Here is a 24,826-nt window from a genome sequence, read left to right on the forward strand (position 1 = left end):
TAATAAAGTATAAATTTAACAAAAATTGTCTTATATCTATTTAGGAATCAAAAAGCTCCAAAATTATGGAATCTTTCAAGAACATGGTGCCACAATTTGCTACTGTGATCCGCGAAGGCGAAAAACTAACACTGCGTGCTGAAGATCTTGTCTTGGGTGATGTTGTAGAAGTGAAGTTTGGTGATCGTATTCCCGCTGATATTCGTGTTATTGAGGCACGTAACTTCAAAGTGGACAACTCATCGTTGACTGGTGAATCTGAACCTCAGTCAAGAGGACCCGAATTCACACATGAAAATCCTTTGGAAACTAAGAACTTGGCCTTTTTCTCAACCAACGCTGTCGAAGGTACTGCCAAGGGTGTTGTCATCAGTTGTGGTGATCACACTGTCATGGGACGTATTGCCGGTTTGGCTTCGGGTTTGGACACTGGAGAGACCCCCATTGCTAAGGAAATTCACCATTTCATTCATTTGATTACCGGAGTGGCTGTGTTCTTGGGTGTGACTTTCTTCGTTATTGCTTTCATCTTGGGTTACCATTGGTTGGATGCTGTTATTTTCTTGATTGGTATTATTGTCGCTAATGTACCTGAAGGTTTGTTGGCCACTGTCACAGTGTGCTTGACATTGACAGCTAAGCGTATGGCCTCAAAGAATTGTTTGGTTAAGAATCTTGAAGCTGTAGAAACTCTGGGATCAACATCGACTATTTGCTCTGACAAGACCGGTACCCTCACCCAAAATCGTATGACAGTCGCTCACATGTGGTTTGACAACCAGATCATTGAAGCCGATACCACTGAAGATCAGTCTGGAGTACAATACGACAGGACCAGCCCCGGATTCAAGGCTCTATCCCGCATTGCGACACTCTGCAACCGTGCTGAATTCAAGGGAGGTCAGGATGGTGTTCCAATTTTGAAGAAGGAAGTAAGTGGTGATGCCTCTGAAGCTGCTTTATTGAAATGTATGGAATTGGCTTTGGGAGATGTCATGAATATCCGTAAGAGGAACAAGAAGATTGCCGAAATTCCATTTAACTCAACCAACAAGTATCAAGTGTCTATCCATGAAACTGAAGACCCCGCCGATCCACGTTACCTCTTGGTCATGAAGGGAGCCCCAGAAAGAATCTTGGAGCGTTGCTCAAGCATCTTCATCAACGGCAAGGAAAAGGTTTTGGACGAAGAAATGAAGGAAGCATTCAACAATGCCTACTTGGAATTGGGAGGTTTGGGCGAACGTGTGTTGGGATTCTGTGACTTTATGCTGCCATCCGACAAATACCCAACTGGCTTTAAATTCAACTCTGACGAATGCAACTTCCAAATTGACAATCTCCGATTCGTTGGCCTCATGTCCATGATTGATCCTCCTCGTGCTGCCGTACCTGATGCCGTTGCCAAGTGCCGATCTGCTGGTATCAAAGTCATCATGGTTACTGGTGATCATCCAATTACTGCCAAGGCTATTGCAAAGAGTGTCGGTATTATTTCGGAAGGAAACGAGACCGTTGAAGATATTGCTCAGCGTTTGAACATCCCCGTCTCAGAAGTTAACCCACGTGAAGCCAAGGCCGCCGTCGTCCACGGAGGAGAATTGAGGGATGTGTCTTCCGACCAACTTGATGAAATCTTGAGATACCACACTGAAATCGTATTTGCCCGTACCTCGCCCCAACAGAAGCTGATCATTGTCGAAGGTTGCCAACGCATGGGTGCCATTGTGGCTGTAACTGGTGATGGTGTAAACGATTCACCTGCCTTGAAGAAGGCCGATATTGGTGTTGCTATGGGTATTGCTGGTTCTGATGTATCCAAACAGGTAATTATTGAATGATGCATTTTGGGGATGATGATTTTACTGGAGTGTCGTATGTAGGCTGCTGACATGATCTTGCTTGATGATAACTTCGCCTCAATTGTGACTGGTGTTGAAGAAGGTCGTCTTATCTTCGACAACTTGAAGAAATCCATTGCCTACACTCTGACATCGAACATTCCTGAAATTTCCCCCTTCTTGGCTTTCATCCTGTGCGATATCCCATTGCCCTTGGGAACCGTAACCATTCTTTGCATTGATTTGGGAACTGACATGGTAAGTATTAGTTTTAGAAGACCAACACATAACTTAGGCCTTAAAGAATATAATTTATGATTTTTTGTTTTAAATGAATGACACTATTTATTAACTTTTATGAATATTCTTAAGAATTTATTATTTATATGAAAAAAAAAAGCGAAAAATAAACAAACAAAAATAGATATATACTTATAAAATCGATCGATCGATAGATACCAGCTATATCTCTTGCCTACGAAGGTCCCGAGGCTGATATTATGAAGCGAAAGCCTAGAAATTCAAACGTTGATAATCTCGTTAATTCAAGGTAAACCATGCGCAAGTATGGTAGAATCAAGTAAAGAAGATATAAGCTAGATCGATTAAAAACTAAAAAAATAAAACAAAAACTACATATATGTATTTACATTTAGGCTTAAACATATTTATCTATAGCTTGTCATGCTAGAGACATAAGTTCCTTTATTACATATTACATATATATTTGAAAGTATATTCCAAAAGTATACATAGTTTGAAACTCAGGTATTATTATTATATAACTTTTTTAGATGATAGACACATTTCATTTCTAAGTAAAATGCTAAACTAACCTAACACAACAAAAAATAGTCCTAAGGAACAACCAAATTGATTGGAAAAACAACTAACAAAAACAAAACAAATTTATTTTAAAAGAAAGAAAATATTAAAAAGTTATTTTTCAAAAAACACACAATTTAGGTGCCCGCCATTTCCTTGGCCTATGAAGCCGCCGAAGCCGATATCATGAAACGACCACCCAGAGATCCATTCAACGATAAATTAGTAAATTCAAGGTGCACACAAAATTCACGATTTATTTAAAAAATAAATCCGTATTATTACAAGATTTAAAATTCTCGTTAACGAACATAATTTAGTTTTTAAGTTTTGTGTCAAATTAACACTTATACATTTATTCACATTTATTTTTAAACGTTTAGAGTGTGGTTTATATTGAAACAAACATTTTTATTGTGTTTTAAGTTATGTTTTCATTTTTGTCAACGTTTTTTCATTGAATTCGTTCATAAAATACTAACATCATATCATTATTTCATCATTCTATCATTAATCTTCCTCTTACATTAACCCACCATTTAAAAGTGCTGGAGGAAAGGATGCTTAACTAGAACTGAATGGTTTTTATTTGTTTCTGTTTAAATTTTGTTGACTTTGATTAGTCAACTGGTGTGAGTTTTACTTAACAATTTTATCTGTGGAGTGGAAGTTGTTATGGTTATGGTTCATCATGTTTTTATTTAATTGTTTATAACTCAGATGTTGTATGGATATTAAAAGGTACATAAACTACTCAAAAACATTCTTTTCACCGAATCACAAGAAATATTCGGACACAACGATTCTGTAGAACTTTTTAAAAATAGGAATGATATTTTCAGAACAGAAAAATGTATCTAAAAAAAGATCATTCGGTTTTCTATAGTTCAAAATCATTTAAATTGAAATCCCACAACAATTACGAAGGTTGCTACTTATATTTCTGGCCTAATATGAAAACACAAAGAATTACGATTAAAATTGGTTTTATTGTTTTTCAAAATACTCTCCATGAAGAGCAATACACTTTTGCATGCGCTCGTAGCACTTTTTCCATCCCGATTGAGCTACCTCCAAAACAAAGTTGTTGAATGCATCAACGGTTTCTTCAGGGGTCGAAAAACGGTGCCCGCGTATTTTTTAATGTGCGGGAATAAAAAGAAGTCATTGGGTGCCAAATCAGGATCGTACGCCGGATGACCCATTCCAATTCGATGATTTTTCTGGTCAAAAATTCCTTTGTTTGAGCCGATGTGTGAGAGCTTGCATTGTCATGATGAAGAATGATTTGCCTCTTCTTCTTTTTTTTTCGATCGTATACCATTCAGAATTGACCGACTTGCGTTGCTCCAATCACCAAGTGACCGGTAATGCCGAAGAAATGGTTGCTGTTTCTGCTTCGATGTGCTTCTTCGCGATTTGGCTCATCTTGCCTACAGTCGATTACTGTTTTGTTTCGGGCTCATACACATAGATCCATGATACGTCAACGGTGTAGATATTATACACAGCCTTTGATGCAGCTTCACCGTATTTTTTCACCATGTTCTTGCACCAATCGACACGAGCCTTCTTTTGAGCGTTTCAAATTTGTTCACGGCCAAATGTGCATGTAATGTCTTATTAATTCAGGTTATACTAAAGCCCAAAGATGACTCTATCTCACGATATGTAACATGTCGATCATGCACAGCATCTATATTTTGTGGCACAACAACCGATTTTGGAGGACCTTCACGGAATTCATCCTGAACGACGACCATGATTGAATTCGTTATACCAGTTTTTTTGCAGTGCTATAGGATGGTGCTTTATCGCTGTAGAAATAATTAAGTTCATCGCTGCACTCTTGTCTTGATAATCCACGTCGAAAGTTATGAAAAATAATCGCACGAAAATGTTAACGACTTAATTCCAATTTTTTCCCGAGATGCATTTTTCAATTAAAAGTCAACAACACAAATCGCACTTAAATGAAACATGTTCTGTAGAAGGTTTAGGCTAAAAATGTCAAACTTTTCTTTAAAAATATCAGATGCCGCCTGGCAACACTTACTGTTACCTAGGCTAGAAATGTAAGTGTCAACCCTATTTCATTTGAAAAATAGACCAATTGTTTGTGTTACTCGTTAACGCACGGACTCAAAGAAAACACTCTATTGTTTAAATTTGACTTTCACAAACGAAATCTCCCACAAGAGCATCAAAATGATAACCGCGCCGCTCTAACATTTCAATACCACTTCTGAAGAAGGCTGGAAATAGGCGCCAGTTCTAGTGATAACCTTTTTATTCGAAAGAAATTTCTTACCGCTGAAGACTTAAAAATCTAAGAACATCCAGTGATTTTGGTATTGTTTCTCATGAAGCTAAACACTTTTTAAGCTATTCCCTCTCTTAGACTTTACATCAAGAAGTGGTTTAAATTTCAAACACTGTTGTTTTTGATCCATTGCTTTAAAAAGAACCAAAGTATCGTCAGTTAAAATGTTTATCTTTCAAGAGCTGAAAAAGAGGTTAATTCAATAAAACTGGGGCTATCTTTTTGTCAGCCCGATTGTTTTGTAGCTCTTGTGCTATATGATCTTCGAGAAATGATATATTTAAAAGATTTCTCCGGCCTCAAACAGTTTATATCTAATTAAACCTTTTATGCTTTTTTGGAGCATGTTTCTATTTATGATCATAAACCTTTTCTTCTTCCATACAATTGAGAGTTTTATCAATTCATCGAAGCAATTCATTTCTCCATCATTCGTCGGTCAATCGCCCTCAATCATTTATTTATAACTTTAATTTTCATTCATCAAATTTATTATTTTTAAAAAATTCACCGTGTATCATACACAAAACGATATGTGAAGTTTTAAGTGGTGTAATACGTGTCGTCGCATTTTGAATTATAAATAACAAATAACAACAAAAATCAAATTATTAAACAAAAATAATTAACTGAATATGTATTTTAATGGTCCACCTCTTCTTTTTCTTAATTTCTTCCAACCTCTTTATTTCCTTATGTTATATATCTCCGTATAATATATTCGTTTTCTTTCTTTACAATTACCTACCCCCCCCCCCCCCTATTATATCGCGTTTTGAGAGAATTAAATCGATAGAGACCCCATTTACCTACCGAAAAGATCTTATGTAGTATATTTCTAAATAATAATAATTATATGTAATATCTCTTTCACTGGCATTTTACAGAACACGCCCATGTGTGTAATTCCTCTTTGGCATAATTATTGTATGTTTTGTTGTTGTTTTTAAAATGAATATTGTGTCGAATATAACAACAAATAATCAAAGAGAGCATTATTTTTGTCGTCTGTAGGATTTTTTAATGTATTTTATTTATCTACCTATACCTTATAAATAATTATTATAAAACCACCAACAAAAAGAAGTAACAAGAGACTTTTATGCTAAACCAATAACGTATAAAATATTTTTAATAATTATCTTATAAAAAGAACAATCTTTTGTTGTTGTTTTTTAGTTTCTGTTTCCAATTTACTTTCATTTACTTTTTGACTAACATTTGAGCGTGTATAATTTTTGTCCATCCTTGCTAAAAAAAAAAAACAAAAACAAAAAAACAAAAATATAGGTACCAGCTATTTCGTTAGCCTATGAGGAAGCTGAATCCGATATTATGAAACGTCAGCCAAGGAATCCTTTTTGCGACAAACTGGTCAATGAGAGGTAAAGTTATCGTTTTATTGCTCTACGATCTTCTACTGCTACTTCTACTACTTCAATCAAAAATAAATATCTCGAACGCAAAAGGAATATCTTCTTCTTTTTTTTGTTTAAGAATTTTTAGTAAAAGAATAAATTAAATTAAAGTTTATTTTTTTTTGAAAAACTCGTATTAAATTAAATATTTTGCTATTTTTTCCAACTTTCTCCCTAATTAAATAAAAATATATGAGAAAGATTTTTTAACTTAACTGCCTTCGTTATATCTCAAAAGCAAAGTACAGCACTTCTTGTTTATCTTATTATTTTTTTTTAATCGTATTTTGTTTCTAGATTTTATTTAAATCTTGTTAATTTTGAATCTTAAGTAAAAAAAAATATCTTGATAAATAATTCTTATTCTTGAACAAAGATTTTTCTTGCCTCACTGTATGATTTTGAATTTATATAAATCTGCTTTGACTTTTCAGCAAAATATCTAAATATTTACATACTTTTCTTTTTTTCTTCTTCAAAATAATATATAAAAGCCAATTATATACAAACTTTTTAAACTATTTACATCTAAAGTAAATAATGTAGTATTTTTTCACATTATTATGTAACTACTTTGCGGAATTCCTTTGCTGATTCGATTTTTTTTTAATAAACAAAACAGAAAAGAAAATAAATAAATAAATAATTTTAGTATGAGTTTTTGACATTTTCCTCCCTTTTCAAAACTACTTAACGCAAGAAACAAAGCCATAATAATGTTTTAATCATTTGTTTATTTCAATGTTTTCTACTTTGAATTAAATTAATATTTAAATTTGATTTTTCTTTTATTTTTGTTTACTGTAGCTTACAGTGTTTTATAAGAATTAAAAGATTTATAATATAATGAGATTGTGTGATGTTTGGTGTCTTAAAAGATATATAAATATAATGGAGTCTGTATAATGTTTCCTCTCATGTTATATCTAGCCCTAGTTTGCCTTAAGTAAAGTTTTATTTGTTTGATTTTAGTTTTTTTTTAGAGTTATTTTTCTATTGCCTAAAACTACTTTACTATTATCATTGATTTAGTTTTATGTGAGCCTAGCTTTGATATTTATTTAAATCTTAATATTCAGAAGAAAGCATTTGGAAGTTATTTTATTTTTGTTTAAAGATTGACTATAATGAGTGAGTGGTTTAAAAGTAGATATAAAACCCTTTTAAGAAAGATCTTAGTTGTAAAAAATACCTCGCTCTAATTAGAATATGCTTCAGCTGGCCATTCTTCAACAAGATCCTTCCACCTATATCGATTCACCGCAACTGACCTCAGCTGTGGCCACGATTGAATACCTTGAGACCGAGCCTCCTTTAAAACTGATGGCCTCCAAGTTGTCTTTGGTCTTCCAACGCATCTATTACACTATCTATATTGCGGTTTTCTTAGTGTATGGCCTACAAACTCCATTTCCATTGCATGATGTCTACGTCCATTTTTTTCTGTCCGGTCCTATTCCACAGCTCAACGTTAGAAATGGTTTGCGGCCACCGAAACTTCAGAATAGAGCGCAGACAACGGTTAACGAAAGCTTGTAGTCTGCTAGAGATGTTGGCAGAGCATTTCCATGTTTCGGAAGCATATAACAGCTCTGATTTGACGTTGGATTTCAACTTGGTGCGTAGCGATATTTTGCTAGAGTTCCACACAGGAGAAATGATTCCAAATACACTACGGGCCTTGTTTATTCTACTGTTAACATCCAGGTCCGTTCCGCCATCGAGAGCTATAAAACTTCCCAGATAATTAAACTGCTCGACCTCCTCTATGGTCCCCTGCCTTAGAATAACTTGTGTGCTTTGGCCCGTGGTCATTATTTTTGTTAATCCTTAAGCCAGCCACCTGTCCATTCAATTGCACTGAATGACGCATCTGATTTAAGCCTGCCGTGTTGTTTACCATGAGATATATATCGTCAGCATAATCTATGTGGCTAAGCTTGTCAAACAGACTCCATTGGATACCGTGTCTTTCATTTGTACCCACCGTGGCAGTCATCACATCTTCAATCGCAAGCAAAAACAGAATTGGTGACAAGACATCTCCTTGACGCACATCAAAGGAGTTGGAAAGCTGTCCATTGTGCAACAGAAGACACCTTGCGTTGTTGTACGATTCTTTAATAAGAGCGACAATTTTCTCAGGGATTTCTCGCGCAATAAGCGTACTCCAGATGCATTCACGATTGACCCGATCAAACGCCTTCTCAAAATCTACAAACAATAGGGACAGCGGGGATCGATACTCAGATAATTGTTCGAGTATGATTCACAAGGTGTTGATGTGGTCGACGCACGATTGGCCACTGCGAACCCCCGCTTGATGCCTATTGAGGGTAGACTCGATGCTGGACTTAATCCTTACTCGAGAATAGAACTGTGATACCGCGCCAGTTATTACAGGTTTTGAGGTTTCCTTTCTTTGGTAACTTTACAATAACTCCATCCTTCCAGTCCCTTGAGTAAGTTTCACTCACCAAGACAGCGTGCATAAGTTTTAGCAAAATACGGGAAGCTGCCTCAGGGTCTACTTTTAGGAATTCTGCGAGAATACCATCAAGTCCAGCTGCTTTGTTTTTCTTTAGAAGATCTATCGCATTACTTATCTATGCACTTGTTAGGGGATTGGTATCAATACCCCTTGAAGATCTGCGCATGTTTTTCAATTGTGGATTCAATTCTGCATTGTGGTCATCATTTAGCAGCGCACAAAAGTGCTCCTTCTATCTTTGTAGCTGATCCTTTATTGTCACTAAAAGGCTGCCGTTCAAATCTAATACGGAATGGTTATTATTAGTGCTACTACGGTGTCCGACAATGATTTAAGAGTTCTTCGATATGTGATTTTGTCCAAGGTGTCTTGGGGTATCCAGGAATCTCTAGCTCTTGTCTGTCTGGGTATATTTTCAGTTCCAGCTTCCATGTAAGCGCTCTTAATTTGGCCCCTCAAAGCATCTACCGATAAGCCAGCATTTTGTCGCCGATTGTGGTGAAGAAATTACGACGTACATTAGGGTCATTTAAAACGCTTGTGTTGAATCTTGGTCTTCTTGCTATAACCCTTGAGCGACGCTGTACAACAGCTGTTCGTAAGCGAAGCAAACCCAGTAGCAAGTGTTGGTCACTACCTGCATCAGCCTTTCTTTCGTTACGAACATCGCACAGTGACAACATAGCTCGATAAAAATTGATGGTGTTTCGTCGCACGGCAAAGGGCCACATACAACATAACATTTTCTGTAAATAATAATAATTTAATTAACCATAAATTGATGGCTAAGCACGCTGTATGACAAGTTGTGCCGTCTTGTTGGAACCTAATGGTTTATTAAATTCAGCTACCATTACTCGACTGCGCTCACTATCCGCTAGAACCGCAGCTTGTCGGCCCCACTAAAATGTCAATTCAAATGGATATTGTGGTGATTTGATAGTGGCTTAACCAGAAATGGGCTTCATCGTTTAGCACAGTTCTTCGAACGAAGTCCTATATGAACTTCGCGAACAGATTAATTCTTTTGAAGTAAATTTCTACAATTTTTTCAAGATTTTCTTTCAATCAAGCTAATTATGCTTTGGGGTTTATCTTATTACACTACTATTGAACTTGTGCATTTCTTATTATTTTTAAAATGTGTAAACTTGTTTTTGAGATTGAATCTTTTAACAACTTTAGTCGTTTAACTTTAAACCACATCACTCAAATTGTTGACTTACTTACTTTATACTATTTTATTGTTATTTAATTGCTTTCTATTCCTCAAAAAACAATTCTTAAACGCCCTAAAAATAAAAGCAATACCCAGACGAAAAAATGTTAAAATTTTCGACCATGAGCAAAATTTCTTTTCCCATCTTTAAAACGACAAAAATTTTAATAATGCTTCTCCTCCTTTATAACCATTTCGATTTATCTCTCCTTTTTATTTTTAGTTTTAAACATCTTTTTTAAAACCTCTTTTTTCTCTATTTTTCTTTTAAAACTAAAATAAACAAAATAAAATCCTTAACGAAAAAAAACACTTCATTTTCTTTTTGTATTAATAAATTATTTCTACGAAATATTTTTCTTATTCTCTTGCAACTATAAAATAATAATTCTTTCTTTTCTTTTTTGTTAATGTAAAATAATTTAATACAAAATTACCCATATACGTAAAAATGTATGTATAAATACAATTTGCACCTGTGTGTATTAACATTTAAACAAATTAATTAGTTTAAAAAATAAAACCAAAGGTAAGTTCAGTGTCTACTTTTATTTAAAAAACCAAGAAGAAAAAAAAACTGGGATTATCTGTGCTACTATTGTTGCATTATGGTCTTATCCATACTTAATCTTATGCTCCTCCTTTAATTAAATAAATGATAATAATTATACATAATCCTTATATGCCTGAACAATTTTTCTATAAATATTGTATCCTCTGAATGTCCCAAACAAAATTGTAGGATTTGTGCTCGACTATGGTACTCTTGATTTAATTTTAATCTTAATTTAAATATCTATTAATTTTCAAAAATCGTTTTTGTGTGTCTGAATTTCTTTATATATTTCTTCTACGTGATAATAAAATATAATCTTTGCTAGTGATTGAGATTATTTATTTTTTAAATGGGTTACAAAAATCAAATGAAACAAGTTTTGTTAATGATAAGTTGATAAGAAAAAAGTAGAATCTTTATGTGTGGAAATAAATAGACGCTTGATCATTTATTTGTATCCTTGTACTTGAGATTTGTCCAACCAACCAATTTAAACATTTTTTTTAACCGACCGACCAACGGAGTTTAGGAAAAACGGCACCCCATTTTGACTCAAAACTTTAAAGTCGTATTAATTTGAATTGTAAGTGGAGTACATGTCTTTTTATACATAACATTATTTTTGAATCATTTAATTCGCTTGAACATCGTCCTGGGTATCGTCCTCTTAAATTTTCTTGTCATAAGCTTTTTTAACGAAATTTCTTAATGTATTTCTACTTCCAAGAAATTCAGCGGTAAAATTCACGCTTCCAGGAATACCCATCAGTATTTACCCTCGAGTCCAACTTCGGTCAAACTGTGAAATGAGATATTTGTTATTTAACCGTACTACATGAATGTGAATTGCCTTACCACACTCTGTCTTTCCCTGTAATTGCGATATTCAGGGTTGGCGATCATATTGCATGAACCAGACGTCATCCGAATCAATGTGTTAAATTTTAGTAAATAAAAAAAGTCGTTTAAATTACTCTGTACCCAAACATTGATGAAAACTCTCAAAAATCCTAAATAAACTGTCGCCTTCTGTGACTGCATTGGCTTGCTGAAAATGCGACAATGCCAAAACAAGAATGTGCTTCGTCTGAAAGATTGATTTTTTGTCCAAATCACTTTGGAAATAAGTTTTCACAATTTCTTAACGTTGTTAAAGTGTAAAACGTCGTAGTTTGCCCCAAAGCTGGCGCTACAGTGGAGGAAATTCCCATAAAAACGCGTGGTTTTGAGACATTTTCATGTTTGCTGCATGCAACATAATATAAAAGCACTTATGTATTTATTAAAAACAACAGTGAACGGTTGATCAGAAATTTGTAATTGATTAAATTTGAAGAGCCACCACTGGCTTCTACGACCGATATCATTCGACTTGACATAGATTCCACAAGCTGTTCCAGCTGTGCAGTTGTATTGTTCAATTATTGAATGTCGCCCGTTTGCCTAAATATGACCGGTTATAGTATTCCAAGATATTCTCTATAGGATTTAGATCGGGACTTCAAAATGGCTAATCGACAAATGTTGTTTGTTTCTCTAATCATTGGATAAAATTGGATAGGAGCGTTATCCTGCTAGAATATAAAGTGAGTTCTAATTCTTCAGCAATCTCAACCATAATTTCATCGAATAACTTAACATGCATTTCTGAGTTTATCCTTCGAGGCACAAATGCAATTATTTCAGTCTTTCCATTTGCAGCCTGCTGACTTACGGGCTGCATCTAAAGGTGGATTTTTGAAACAGGCAAGTCATGTTTGGTCTTACTTTGGGAAGCACACAGCTTGTTTCTGATGGCTTTATGCGATATCATGCGTGTTAGAAAAGTTATATTTTATTGAATGTATTAACTGTTTGCAAAAACCTAATTGCTTTACAGGCCCCAGCGGCTTTGAAAAAATATCTGCTAGCTTTGAATCCGTAGGGCAGATAAACTTCATTATTTTGACATAGATCTCGAACATGGCGCTCTCTCGTTTTAATATGCTTTAATCTTCGACTCAGTCGTTCGGGTTTAACTTCCACTTATCCACATTCATTAGTGTGGCTTCATGTTAACTTTCATGTTGACTTTCGGCTTTCTTAATCAATAATCAAGCCCAGTCTGTATCCAAGAAGTTTGCATACCTATTCTAAGTTTATATTCCAATCTGCTTCCAAGGGATTTTTGAACTTTCTGCCTAAAATAGCAGTGCTAACTCAATTTCCAGCCTGGCATTTACTGCTAAATACAGTAAGGATCCAACAAGACAATTCTGGATCAGAAAATGATGCGATGTTATCACCTATCTTCATGTAACCGGAGTCCATTGGCGTCTTTGCGGGCTTAGCGCAGGTCATACCAAATTTGTGTGTCCGTATCCAACACATCTCTTCGATGTCTGAAAGATGCTTTTCAACATTTCCATTCTCTTGCAGCCTAGCATAGCACAATCTTTTGAGAAGAGCTTCACGAGTCGATCGAGAAACCCTTTCGTGGTGGTTACAAAGGGCATCCCACAAATGCTTCTCATGCACTCAATTTTTCACCAAAGACAGCTGGTTATATCCCAAGAATACAATAATTGTTCCTTTCGCCTTTCGATCGCCCGTCTTCCAAGCATATTCCCTCAAATCCTCTGAAGCAGGAATATCTCCCTCAATACCATCTGGTGCGAGGAAACTTTCCACGTGAATTTAGAATATTTGCCAATTTGTGCTATTTAATTTCGGAATACTCACTCTGTCGTCAACCATTCAAGAAAAACAAAAAACTACTAATAAAACCAGTTGCCTGGACCCATAACCTGTTAGCAAAAGTGGTTATACAAAGTTAATTTGGTTAGAGTAAAATATATCAGATTAGCAAAATGCAAAATGGTTGGCGGCTTGGTTTCGAGTTAGAGGCAGTTGAATACATTGTGAAGTTGTCGATCCTTGCTAAAAGTATTAAGCTGTGTTAATCGCTCTGCAACTCATAGGTTTGTTCAACAATTCGAACTTGACGCGTGGTTGGCAAATTTTTAAAAAACTTTCACATAACTTGAAAAAGTTACCATATTTCTCTAGCGATTTCACAACCATAAAGGTCACAATCTTTGTATGCAGTGATTTTAGACTTTTCGTCCAAGCGGTATGATGAGATTCTCCAAAATCAATTTTAAAGACACGCTAAATCATTTCCTACCACTTTAAATTACATGAATTCAAACAACTTTATTTAGAAAATACATTTAATTAGTCTGTTTTTATACGAATTTCCGCCTTCAAATTTCACTTTTTGTATTTTATTCAGCATTCAAAAACGAATAATGGTTCAAGATGATCGAAAAAATGTTTAACAAATAACGGTTGCCTTCATTTTCACTCCGGTCATGTGCATTAGCAACTGGTGCTCCAATTTTCGGTACGGTTTATTTGCTATCAGCTTTCGACCAACCTTAAAGTGTTGAATATATAACAAATTAATAAATATTTCCTTACAAAATTTACATCTCAGAAATTCTTTAAAGTAAAACGTTCCTAGCATCTTCAACTCTCCATCATATCTCTAATTGAAACAATTCACATATTCTTGATTCAAATTTTAACACATTCTTCGTAAATCCAACTTCGACTTGCGTCTATTAATTTCCACAAGAATTATCTCACAAATATTACGTGACAACTCGTATCGTGTTGTTCTATATTAATTTTGAAATTAGCAACTTTTAACTTTTTTTAGTTAGTAGCTATTGTTTTATGGTTACGTTTCGTAATAAATAATATTTACTTAAAATATGTATGGATGTACTATCTACCTATTATATTGCTACACGTATTATATTTAATATTTATATCAATAATAATAATAATTATAAGGTTCACTCCTCATTCATAATTAATATATCATTTTTGTATCAACTCAATCAATCGTTCATCATTTTATTATATTCAAATTTTATTTGGTATACTCTTCAATCCTTCAGGTGAATTCTTTTCGGTTTTAAGTTTAACTCTTTTTCCTTTTTGGTATTCTTTATATAAGACCTTGCATTTTTCATAGGGAAATCAAACACATTTAAAAAGAATTCTCATAAATTTTAGTCCATCAATAACAAAAAAAAGTATGTTTAATCTTCTTTTTTAAAAAAAAATCTAAAACTATATAAATGCGAGTGAGTGCTGCGTGTGAATGCCAGGAGTTGACCTTATTCTAAAAACAAAACTGTTCTCATGAATGTGCTTGAACACGACCTACCTACCTCTTTTTTAATAAAAAAAAAACATAATCTACAATTTACAAAAGAATCAAAAAGTATACTACAAAACTCTTCATCCATTAGCTGTGACTATAAACCTTTAAATTTACATACATTTAGTTATAAAAAGAATATTTTAATATTTTTCTATTTCAGTAAAAATTCAATAGCTTACAATAAATTTTAGAATATATTTCTTTAAGTAGTTGATGTAGAATTAAACTGAATATGATATTTAAATATTTCAAAATATATATATACAAAAATACTAACAACACTATAAATCAACAAACTTATATAAACACGAGTACCAATATAATATTAAGTATATTACAGCGTAAAACAATAACTTAACTGTCCTTTTACAGTAAAATATTTATAGTTTATATACTAAGCTATTATTTTATTTAATTTTTTGGTTACATTGTTTTTTTTTTTTTGTTAATAAAACAAAAGATTCAAAACTAAAAAACAAAAACAAAAATTCAATACTAGACCAAATAGCGTAACTCTGTTTAATCATCATTAATCCTCTGAAAAGGTACCAGCCATTTCATTGGCATACGAAGCACCAGAGAGTGACATTATGAAACGCCAGCCCAGAGATCCATACCGCGACAACTTGGTGAATCGCAGGTCAGGAAAAAACACAAAAATTAGATTTCAAAAATAAAAAGAAAATTAATTTATTTAAAACAAAATTGCATTAAAACGAAACAAAATAATAATATTTTCATTCCAAAATTTTAATGTTCAATTTTGTTTTTTTTTTTTTAAACCTCAAATTACAATTAAAATCTTTCGTTTTTTGAAACCAATATTCGATGTTGAAACAAAAATTATTTGAAATTTTTTAATTTTCTTTCTTCATTTTATTAAATTGACTGAAACCTATTACATGTTTATAATTATACACACACTAATTTTATTTTTCACATAATGTCTCGTTGTTGTTATTTGACATTATCGAATGTTTAAAACACACAAAATGAATAAATAAATTGAAAAACATGTAACAAATTCAGAATACCCTATAACTATACAGAGAAACACCCTTTTTTCAATTTAAAACAAACAAAAATAGAACACACTTGTTTCAAATACCCAAAACCTAGAATCGTTTGTTTGGTTTCTTGTTTTTAGTTTTGCAGGCGTAGTTTGATTTAATATTTGATAGAAATATTAAATCTTTTAAATTAATTAAAAAAAAAAGAACTTAAATGGTTGTTGTTTTAAATATATGTTTTTAAAAATCTTTAGAATTACAGAATACGTGATAATTAATAGTTCTTTTCGTTCTTCTATTACAGATGTGAATGTTAAGTTTTTTGTTATCATTTATTTCGATTGATTTTAAATACGTTGTATAGAATATCGTCTAAAATGAAAGGCGGTCGAAATTTAACTGTGAGAAAAATATTGTTTAAAGAAAACCGCATTTATGTTCTCCGCTTCTTCGATATAAATATACGACTGTCAAGGCCAGAAGCCGATAAGGAAGTAACGTATATATTCATTTAAACATTCATGTATAACCCTCCATAACTTCAAAATGCAAATTTTTGTTGGAATCTTCCAAAAAATGCAAAGAAAGAAGTAGAAGTTGTAGATCTTAGTACAACTTTTAAAAATGCTCCCAAATCTAGTTCCATAGCTCTCACAAGTGTCCAAATCCAATTTCAAGCTCTTTCCTATAAACGAAATCGGAATTCCACTCAAAACATAGAATTTTTAGCCTCATTTATGAGGTTTATTCGGGTCTTAACATATTCCTTGCTTTTATAGAGATCGTTTGCTTATCCATATACAAATCCGTGTTTCCAGTTTAACTTTTACATATGCTCCATTTAAGGCCTTAACAACTGGACGAATTCCGAATAACCCATCGGCATGACAAAGTTAAAAAAGTAAGGTTAGTTTTTCAGGCTTTTGTCGTTTTGCAAGGAGACCTCGTGGAACCTGAATGCCTAAACTAGAAATGTTTGGACTTTTCCTCGGGTTTAGAATTACGGATGTTTTCATCCAAGTTGTCTTGAAATGTGCCTATATAAAAATCATCCCCAAAAAACTTTCCACAATCTAGCTCTAAACCAGGATCACGGGGAACGAACGAGAATGAAATTAATTCCAGTATATTGGAAAGAGTACAATTTTGAGGTAGATCAGCTCAATGGAGCATCAAGTTTAAGTTAAACACTTTAAAACATGCTCTTAAAATTAAGCTAATAACTCCCACGGAGTATTTGTTATTGAAATAGGTTCCTGAAGACAATAATTGGTAATAAAGATTCATGCATGTATTCGGGACGATGTAGAAAGCATGTGTCCTGGAATATGATCCTTAACCTTTAAAAATATAATCAGGATCGATAGTCGTTTCAAAATAACTAACTTGCTTTCTAGACCGTCAAAAACCATATAACAGAACGTTATAGTGAAAAGGACTAAGTGTCTGCAACGACCTAGTCAAGCCATTATTTCGCGATTATAAAAATCGAAATTTTGTTCATCTTCAAAGGGTGGTATGCTTACGTAGTATCTTAGGTCCATATTTCTATTTACTTATTCAGAATTACTTAAACTAATACTAATTCATAATTCTTCTTGCCATATAGCATTAATAGATAAGTTGAGTCGGATAAATAGCCATGTGCATCCAGAAACGAGAAAACCTCAGGAGGTTTAAATCCCCTCGGTAAGTGTGTTTTTGAAGAGTATCCGGTTTTAAAATAGAAGAACCCAGAAACAAGATCGTTTTCAAAAACCTTTGCTGACCGCTCAAAATGATTCCTCTCAAGGTTATGACGTTGTCAATTCTGGACAAACCGGAAGCAACCAATAGTTTCTTGTTGAAAACGTATTGCCAAAATTCAGAATGTGAGTTTCTGGACATTTGCTTGTAAGCTCTAAGACACTTTCTCTCGAACATGCGAAGCTTTTCCATATACGACGGATTAATATTCCACCATACTGCTCTCGCTTAAGTCAGAATTGAACGTATAAATGCTTGCTAGCAAATAATCTTCACATAAGATCTCAATCTCTGAAAGCTGGAGAAGAAAAGGCGTTTAAGCGACATACATAAATGCCGCTTTTGCCTTTTGCAACTGAATGTTTATGTGATCATGATCCTCCAGGTTTAATATTTTTAGTTTTTTTCCAATTTTGTATCAAATATGAAATTCCGCGTCTTATTGAGCTGCGGAACAGTATGGTTATTATTTTAAACATCGACTCCGAGCAGAAAGATTCCAGCTTATACAATTTTCTTTGCAGTTCTGTTTCAATATCTGCAATTATTGATCCTATTGCTTACAAAGTGATACCATCCGCAAACGCTATCGAGTCATCGATTTCTTTCAATACGTCAGAAACATATAAACCAAACCAGTTAGGTGTAGAAACAGTGCCCTGTGGCGAACCAATGTCGATATTAAAAACCTTAGTTGTAGTGTTTTATCTTCTTTACAACAAATTTCTTATGTTTCACTATAAATTACTTTAACAAGATGGGGTGGAAATTCGTACCTTTTGAGTTTAAATAAAAACCTGCGGTGGAATCGGCTAAGGTGATTGTTGAAATTTGACAATCAAAATGATCGAATTTGATCTACATAAGGTGATAGTCAAATTTATACCTAAAACGCTATCACAAAAAATGTGATAGTCGTTTTCAAACAAATTTGTTTATTTCGAATAGAGCTACCAGACGCTAACACAAACGACTGGAAAATTTTCTTAGTTCACTTTGTTTCTTTTAAAAAACACATCCCTGTGATTTACAAAGCTTACGACATTCGAAAAAAAAGCAAGAAAAGTTAGAATTTTATTCAAAATCAGCCAATTTGAAACATTTTTTTAGATATTTTATAAGAATCAATTTAAAATTTCACCAAGGCAACAACCAATTTTGACAATTTGAATCTGAAATTGTTCAATCGAATTGAATTGAGTTGAAACATCTTACACAGACGGAATGAAAATGATAGTCAATTTTACTATTAAAAAATTGATAGTCAACAATCACTTTAGCCGATTCCACCCCTGTTTATCCAATCCGTGTCAAAAGCTTTTTCGATATCTGCTAAGCAAGCAGCTGTACATCTCTTTGCATTCAGATTCAAGTTTACATCTGAAATAAGTTCTGTTGCTGCGTGCACTGCTGATTGATTTCTCTAAAACCCAAATTAGTTTCGCAGTATTAACTCCATTTCTTCGCTCACGAACTGGATGGACTTATAAATAACTATTTCAAAAATTTTCCCCATATAAGGAGGAGATTTTTTTTTATTATTGGAAATACCTTCGAAGTTTTCCAGCAACTCGGGAAGTTATTTAAGAAGCTATTGAATATAACGCAATACATGAGTATGATTTCGATAGGAATATGTTTTAAGACAATGTTGGTATTGTTATCTAAATCCCTTGATTTTGTATTGTTAAGCTTACGAAGTATTTGTGTCAGTTCGTCTTGTGCTATGAAGTAGTGCATTTTCCGTTCTACTGTAAGTTCATTGCCCTTAAGATTAACAGAAAATCTTCAATTCCTTAAATGGAAATGCGTTTGTTTGCATGTCTTACCATGATACCATGTGAAGACTTCTTTTCATCGCCCTTATCAAATAATTTTAGCCTTACGTACAAGTTTTGGATACTTTTTGTTCAAAATTTAAGTACATTGTTCACACGTTCTTAAGCTCTCTAATCCTCTCTAAATTAAGTGTATTCTGTAATTCAAATAAGCCTAAAATGACCGTACGGTCTTAAATATTTAATATTACAAAAATATAATTTATCCAAAAAATAATGAAATGAAAACAACCAAATAAGTTTTTTTTTTCAAAAGGTTAAATAATTTTAATTTGTATTGAATTAGAAAAAGACATTGAATTAATATTATTAACAGCATCATGTCACAGAAGAAAAAGAAACACACACATACATATGTATTATTTAACTTGACTACAGAGTTCTGTCTTGAAAAGAGTAACTTTAATGTTAATTTCGAAAAAATATATTAACATTAAAACATTGCTCGCTGTTCTGCTTGTTTTAAAAATGTTCTGTTAAATAAACAACAAATAGTGTGCTTAAAAATAAAACAACACTTAGATCATAGTATATAAAATATAAAAAGTAGTATAAGCAAAAGCAATAAAACGCAACCGTTATTAGCGGATATTGAATTCAAAAACAAACTATAAACCCACAATTTATATACTGAAAACCTCTCATACACACAGAAACAGAAGAAAATTATATTCAAAATATATACGTAAACGTTACATATATACCCAATACCTTAACTTAACAACTATAAAACTCATTCAAAAACAGACAGCTTTCAATATTGTTAAATTTATTAGTTGATAACAGTTAAACAATTTTAATTTTTGGTAGTTTTGTTTGCAAATATAATCAATCTTGAATGAGTAGTTTATTTTTGTATAGTTGTTATATGAAGTTCTTTTATTTTAATTTTGTCTAGATTTAGATTTAAGTTCAAAATAAATGTCACATGGTCGGAATGTACTCTTTTTTTCCCTCTCTCTGTATCTCTATCTTTCAATTAAATATACATAATTGGTATAAAAATATGATATAGATGTTTCAAAACAGCTTAAAGGAGGTAGCAAAATTTCTATTTGTCTAAAATTATACTATCTATCTATCTCCCATGTGACACGAATGTTAAAAAAAAAGAAAAATTAACTCATCCTATTCTCATCGTCCGAATCCTATTAAATGTTTCCCTTATTCCAAAATTTTATATCCAAACTGAATGAAATTTTAAATATTCTTTGAAGAGAACAAGACTACACTTTGTTGTAAATGGCAATAGTACAAAAATAAAAGTTCCTCAAAATGAAGATGTTGGAATAAAAAAAAAAAGTAAATATGTAAACATAACAACTTGATGGAAGGTACGATTTTGTGATACTAAATCTTTTTCTCTTCTCTTCTTTATTTGTTTGTATTTTAATTTAAAAATCCTCCTCTAACAACAAACACACTGTCCTTTGCTTTATTTTATATTATTGAGAATTAAGAATCCAAATAGACACAAAAAGGACATCAAAAAAAGGTAAGTACAAATTGTGTCAGAGGGTGAATAATGCCAATCGTGAAAAGAAACAGTATCACCCTATCACAGAAATAAATGAGGATGTTATATTGAAAAGTGCCGCGAAGGTGAGATGTCTTCAATTGGTGCTCCACCTTACTTAAGTCCCATGGAATATATTTAAAGAAACGACTTCAAAATTATTGATTACAAACTTCGTTTTTTCATTTACCATTTTGAACTCCTTCTCTACGTCTCTTTTCTACCATAATTGCAACGGATTTTGCTCTTTTAAAATATCCATTTGCATTCTTTCCCTTTAGCTTACATTTAATATTTAGAATGGGATTTCTTTCAGATATAAGCTACATGTGAACTTGTGCTAAATCTAGAATTCACGGAGAAAGCAAGTCACGGATGGACCAACACCACCACTGGTCTCTCAACTTAATGAATTTCATCAATGCTTGATGCGCTCAAAAGAACTCATTTCCCTTAATATCAATTTTATAATTTAGCTCCTTTACACGTGTCATTGCTGAACACTGCTTAAAAGTTAGGCAGGCAATTCGCCTTAAAGTTCCCGAAAATAATTTTTAAAGAATGCATGAATCAATCATGAGGAGGAGTTGGTTTCCCACCTTCTATATAGATGCTCTTCTACTATAATGATACAGTGATCTAACAAATCCCACATTTTGTCTTAAAGGCTTTATTATAAGCTTCAAATAGCTGAACCAGTGAAAATAATACATAAATCTCTGTAATGTCACAAGGAACCAGCTTTTAATCCAAGTATGTTGACTTTTCAGCCAGTCTCCTCGGGTAATTTTGAAGCCAAGAGGCTTTTAGGAGACTTCTACTATAATGATCTCAGTGATCTAACAAATTCCGACATTTTGTCTTAAACACTTTATTCTAAGCTTCAAATAGCTTAACCAGTAAAAAATACACAAATCTCTGTGATGTCACAATGAACCAACTTTTGACTTTTCAGCCAGCCTCCTTCGGTAATTTGAAAGCCAAGAGGAGTAAAATCGGATGGGAAATTTCGGAAATAATATTTCTATAGCAATTTTTTCAGTTGATAAAGTTTCGAAATTCCTATAATTTTACACTTTTCTTGTAAGCTGAAATCATGCGCATTTTAATGAGAGCCAAGCTTCTCTAGAAACTAAATTCTTGACATAAATATGGTATTTCAAAGGATACTTTTGACGTTGTGCCCATTTCCAACTTTTTAATATTCAGCAGTCCAGTGGGAAATATTATTCCAAATTCTTACTTAAACGTGTGAAATAATCTCTACTTTTGTCCTTCTACTTCCTTAATACTTGTCCGACAAAAACTGACACTGCGTGTCCTTAAATTTTCAGCATTTTAAAATTAGATGAAAAAGTCTTTACTTTACTTAGTTGGCGGTACAGCAGCGCATTGTGCTTCTGGGCCTCAAGTAATAACTTTCGCCAGCTTACTTGACTTCTAGCTTGCTGCCTCCAGTTTTGAATACCAAGTTCACGTGCGTGGGCCTCAACTTGATCACTCCCCCGGAGATGAGGCCTGCCTCTGCTTCTTGTTCCCTCTGGCTTGGCGTTGAATGCTGGAGCTTCGATGTACATTCGCTCGACAAGCCCTAACCATCTTAAGCGTTGAACACGTAGTTTTTGTACTCCTGATTATTTAATCTTCTAAGCCAGATGTTACTTTGCCTGTCGACACACACCGGACCATAGATCGTACGCAGAACCTTCCTCTGGAAGATACCAAGAGATCCTTCATCCGCCTGGGAGCATACAGCAAGACTAGGATGATACGAGTTTTGCACAGTATCTCTCTCTATGTCCTTATTCCTCAACTGTTTGCTTAGGCCAAAGAAACAGCGATTAACAAGGGTAATTTTACGTTTGATTTCTTCGCTGATGTCATTTGGAGAATTAACAGCAGTGCCAGACAGCGCCTTGTCGAAATCCTCTGTTGGTTTCGAAGGTTAAAAAAAGTCTTTAATATTTGCTTTAATAATAAGGCCTATCGGTAATCTCCCTTGGAATTTTTTATCTCACTGAATTGTTTCCTTTATCGGGAATCTCACTGGAAATGAATTTCCAACGAACAATAATTCACAGGAACATTGCGAGAGAAATAAATGACGTTCTTCGTTCTAAAGATCAATTAGCCAGAATCAATACAATCTGTATCAGGAGAATATGCAGTAAAATTGGGCGCTGTACACAAGCTATTGTTTAATCCCTTGCATACGTCCTGCCTTGGCTAATTTGAGAATGTTATGACAAAGCATTCCATTACAATTTGTATGAGATTTCTGAAATAGCGTTGAGAGGTCTTTCTGCGATCTTTACGTAGCTGCCAACGTCCGTCATCGTCTCTTACCATATCATCGTCCTTAAAAACCCATTTCCATTACGTTCTTAATTTAATCTTCTCTCTGGAGCCAGACTTCAGAAATCGAATATAAATTATCTACAAGGTACAGCGATATTTTTTTACAATACAGGTAACTCTACTATTCAAAATGAATGCATTCCGTGATATGGGTGAGTATTTCTAGTTGATCATAATTTTTGGTTCTCCTAATCTTTATTTGATCAATAGCGATACACCGTTATTTACCCTCTGAACTCAAGAGCTTCCAAAATCTATAGACACAACCTTTGTAAAACATCTATCAAACACTTATTAATATATTTATTTATTTTGTTTTATGTATAAATAATGTATTTGCATGCTGTATTTTCTTCTACCTGTTTCTGGTCTCCTAAAGTGCTTTGCTTTTATGTGACATCATGTCTAATGTTTGTATGATTAATTCAGCAACATGCAATCATATGGCAATTGCGTGCGCATCATGCTTTGCAGGCTTTTAAATAAAACTTGCTTCATTAAAATGTCTCTCTAGATGGTTTTGTGTACTAAAAAATAAATTAACAAGAACAAAATAATTAAAAATTAAAATACTAACATTTTGTGTAAATATCAATACAAAAAATAATAATGTATAAGATTCTTCCTTATAAATGATTGTCAAATGAGACCTTGGACGCGTAAATCCTTAACAAACGCCAGTCAAAAATGGGTTCAAATTTCTCATTAAAAGAAAATATCCTTCAAAGTCTCATTAAACAATCGCTAGTTCGTTAAAAAGATCCCTTTTTCATCAAAATAACAAAACAAAAATGAATTGATTTAATTTTTACTTATGCATTTTCTTTTTTTCTATTCTTCTTTCAATAAATTTAAACAATAAAAAAAAAAACAGATTGATTTCCATGGCATATGGACAAATCGGTATGATTCAGGCAGCTGCTGGATTCTTTGTGTACTTTGTGATTATGGCTGAGAACGGTTTCTTGCCAATGAAACTGTTTGGCATCCGTAAGATGTGGGATTCCAAGGCTGTTAACGATCTAACTGATTCTTATGGTCAAGAATGGGTAATTAAATAATTTTTATATTATTATGTTTGTATGAATAAATAATAAAACAAAAATTTTATATTGTTGTTTAGACTTATCGCGATCGTAAAACACTTGAATTCACCTGCCATACCGCCTTCTTCATATCAATTGTGGTTGTACAATGGGCCGATTTGATTATTTGCAAGACCCGCCGAAACTCCCTCGTACATCAAGGCATGAGGAATTGGGCTCTTAACTTTGGTCTAGTTTTCGAAACATTGTTAGCTGCATTCCTATCTTACTGTCCTGGCATGGACAAGGGTCTTCGTATGTACCCACTCAAGTAAGTACAAAAAATATAATGTAAAATAATAAAAGAGTGTAGGAGATCGTTGTGATCAAAGAAAAGACTCGTGCCCTGAAAATCCAAGTCAAAAGAAAACTTCAATCCTCCTA

General features: G+C 33.3%; 1 protein-coding gene across 7 annotated transcripts in view; it reads left to right on the top strand.

Annotated features, from left to right (window-relative positions):
* The window catches only part of LOC129953719 (sodium/potassium-transporting ATPase subunit alpha), a 110,132-nt gene that overhangs the window by 79,487 nt on the left and 5,819 nt on the right, over positions 1 to 24,826 (top strand). For 5 of the 7 annotated variants that reach the window (XM_056067109.1, XM_056067103.1, XM_056067106.1 and 2 more), the window contains 5 exons: positions 45 to 1,826; positions 1,884 to 2,099; positions 2,808 to 2,902; positions 24,232 to 24,406; positions 24,481 to 24,713. In XM_056067109.1, coding sequence (XP_055923084.1) covers positions 45 to 1,826; positions 1,884 to 2,099; positions 2,808 to 2,902; positions 24,232 to 24,406; positions 24,481 to 24,713 — 2,501 coding nt within the window. Of the gene's footprint in view, positions 1 to 44; positions 1,827 to 1,883; positions 2,100 to 2,807; positions 2,903 to 6,279; positions 6,375 to 15,434; positions 15,530 to 24,231; positions 24,407 to 24,480; positions 24,714 to 24,826 lie in introns of all 7 variants that reach the window. The other 2 variants (XM_056067105.1, XM_056067104.1) reach the window with 2 other exon arrangements.

The sequence above is a fragment of the Eupeodes corollae genome, chromosome 1, assembly GCF_945859685.1.
Source record: "Eupeodes corollae chromosome 1, idEupCoro1.1, whole genome shotgun sequence".
NCBI classification, from domain to species: Eukaryota; Metazoa; Arthropoda; class Insecta; order Diptera; family Syrphidae; genus Eupeodes; species Eupeodes corollae.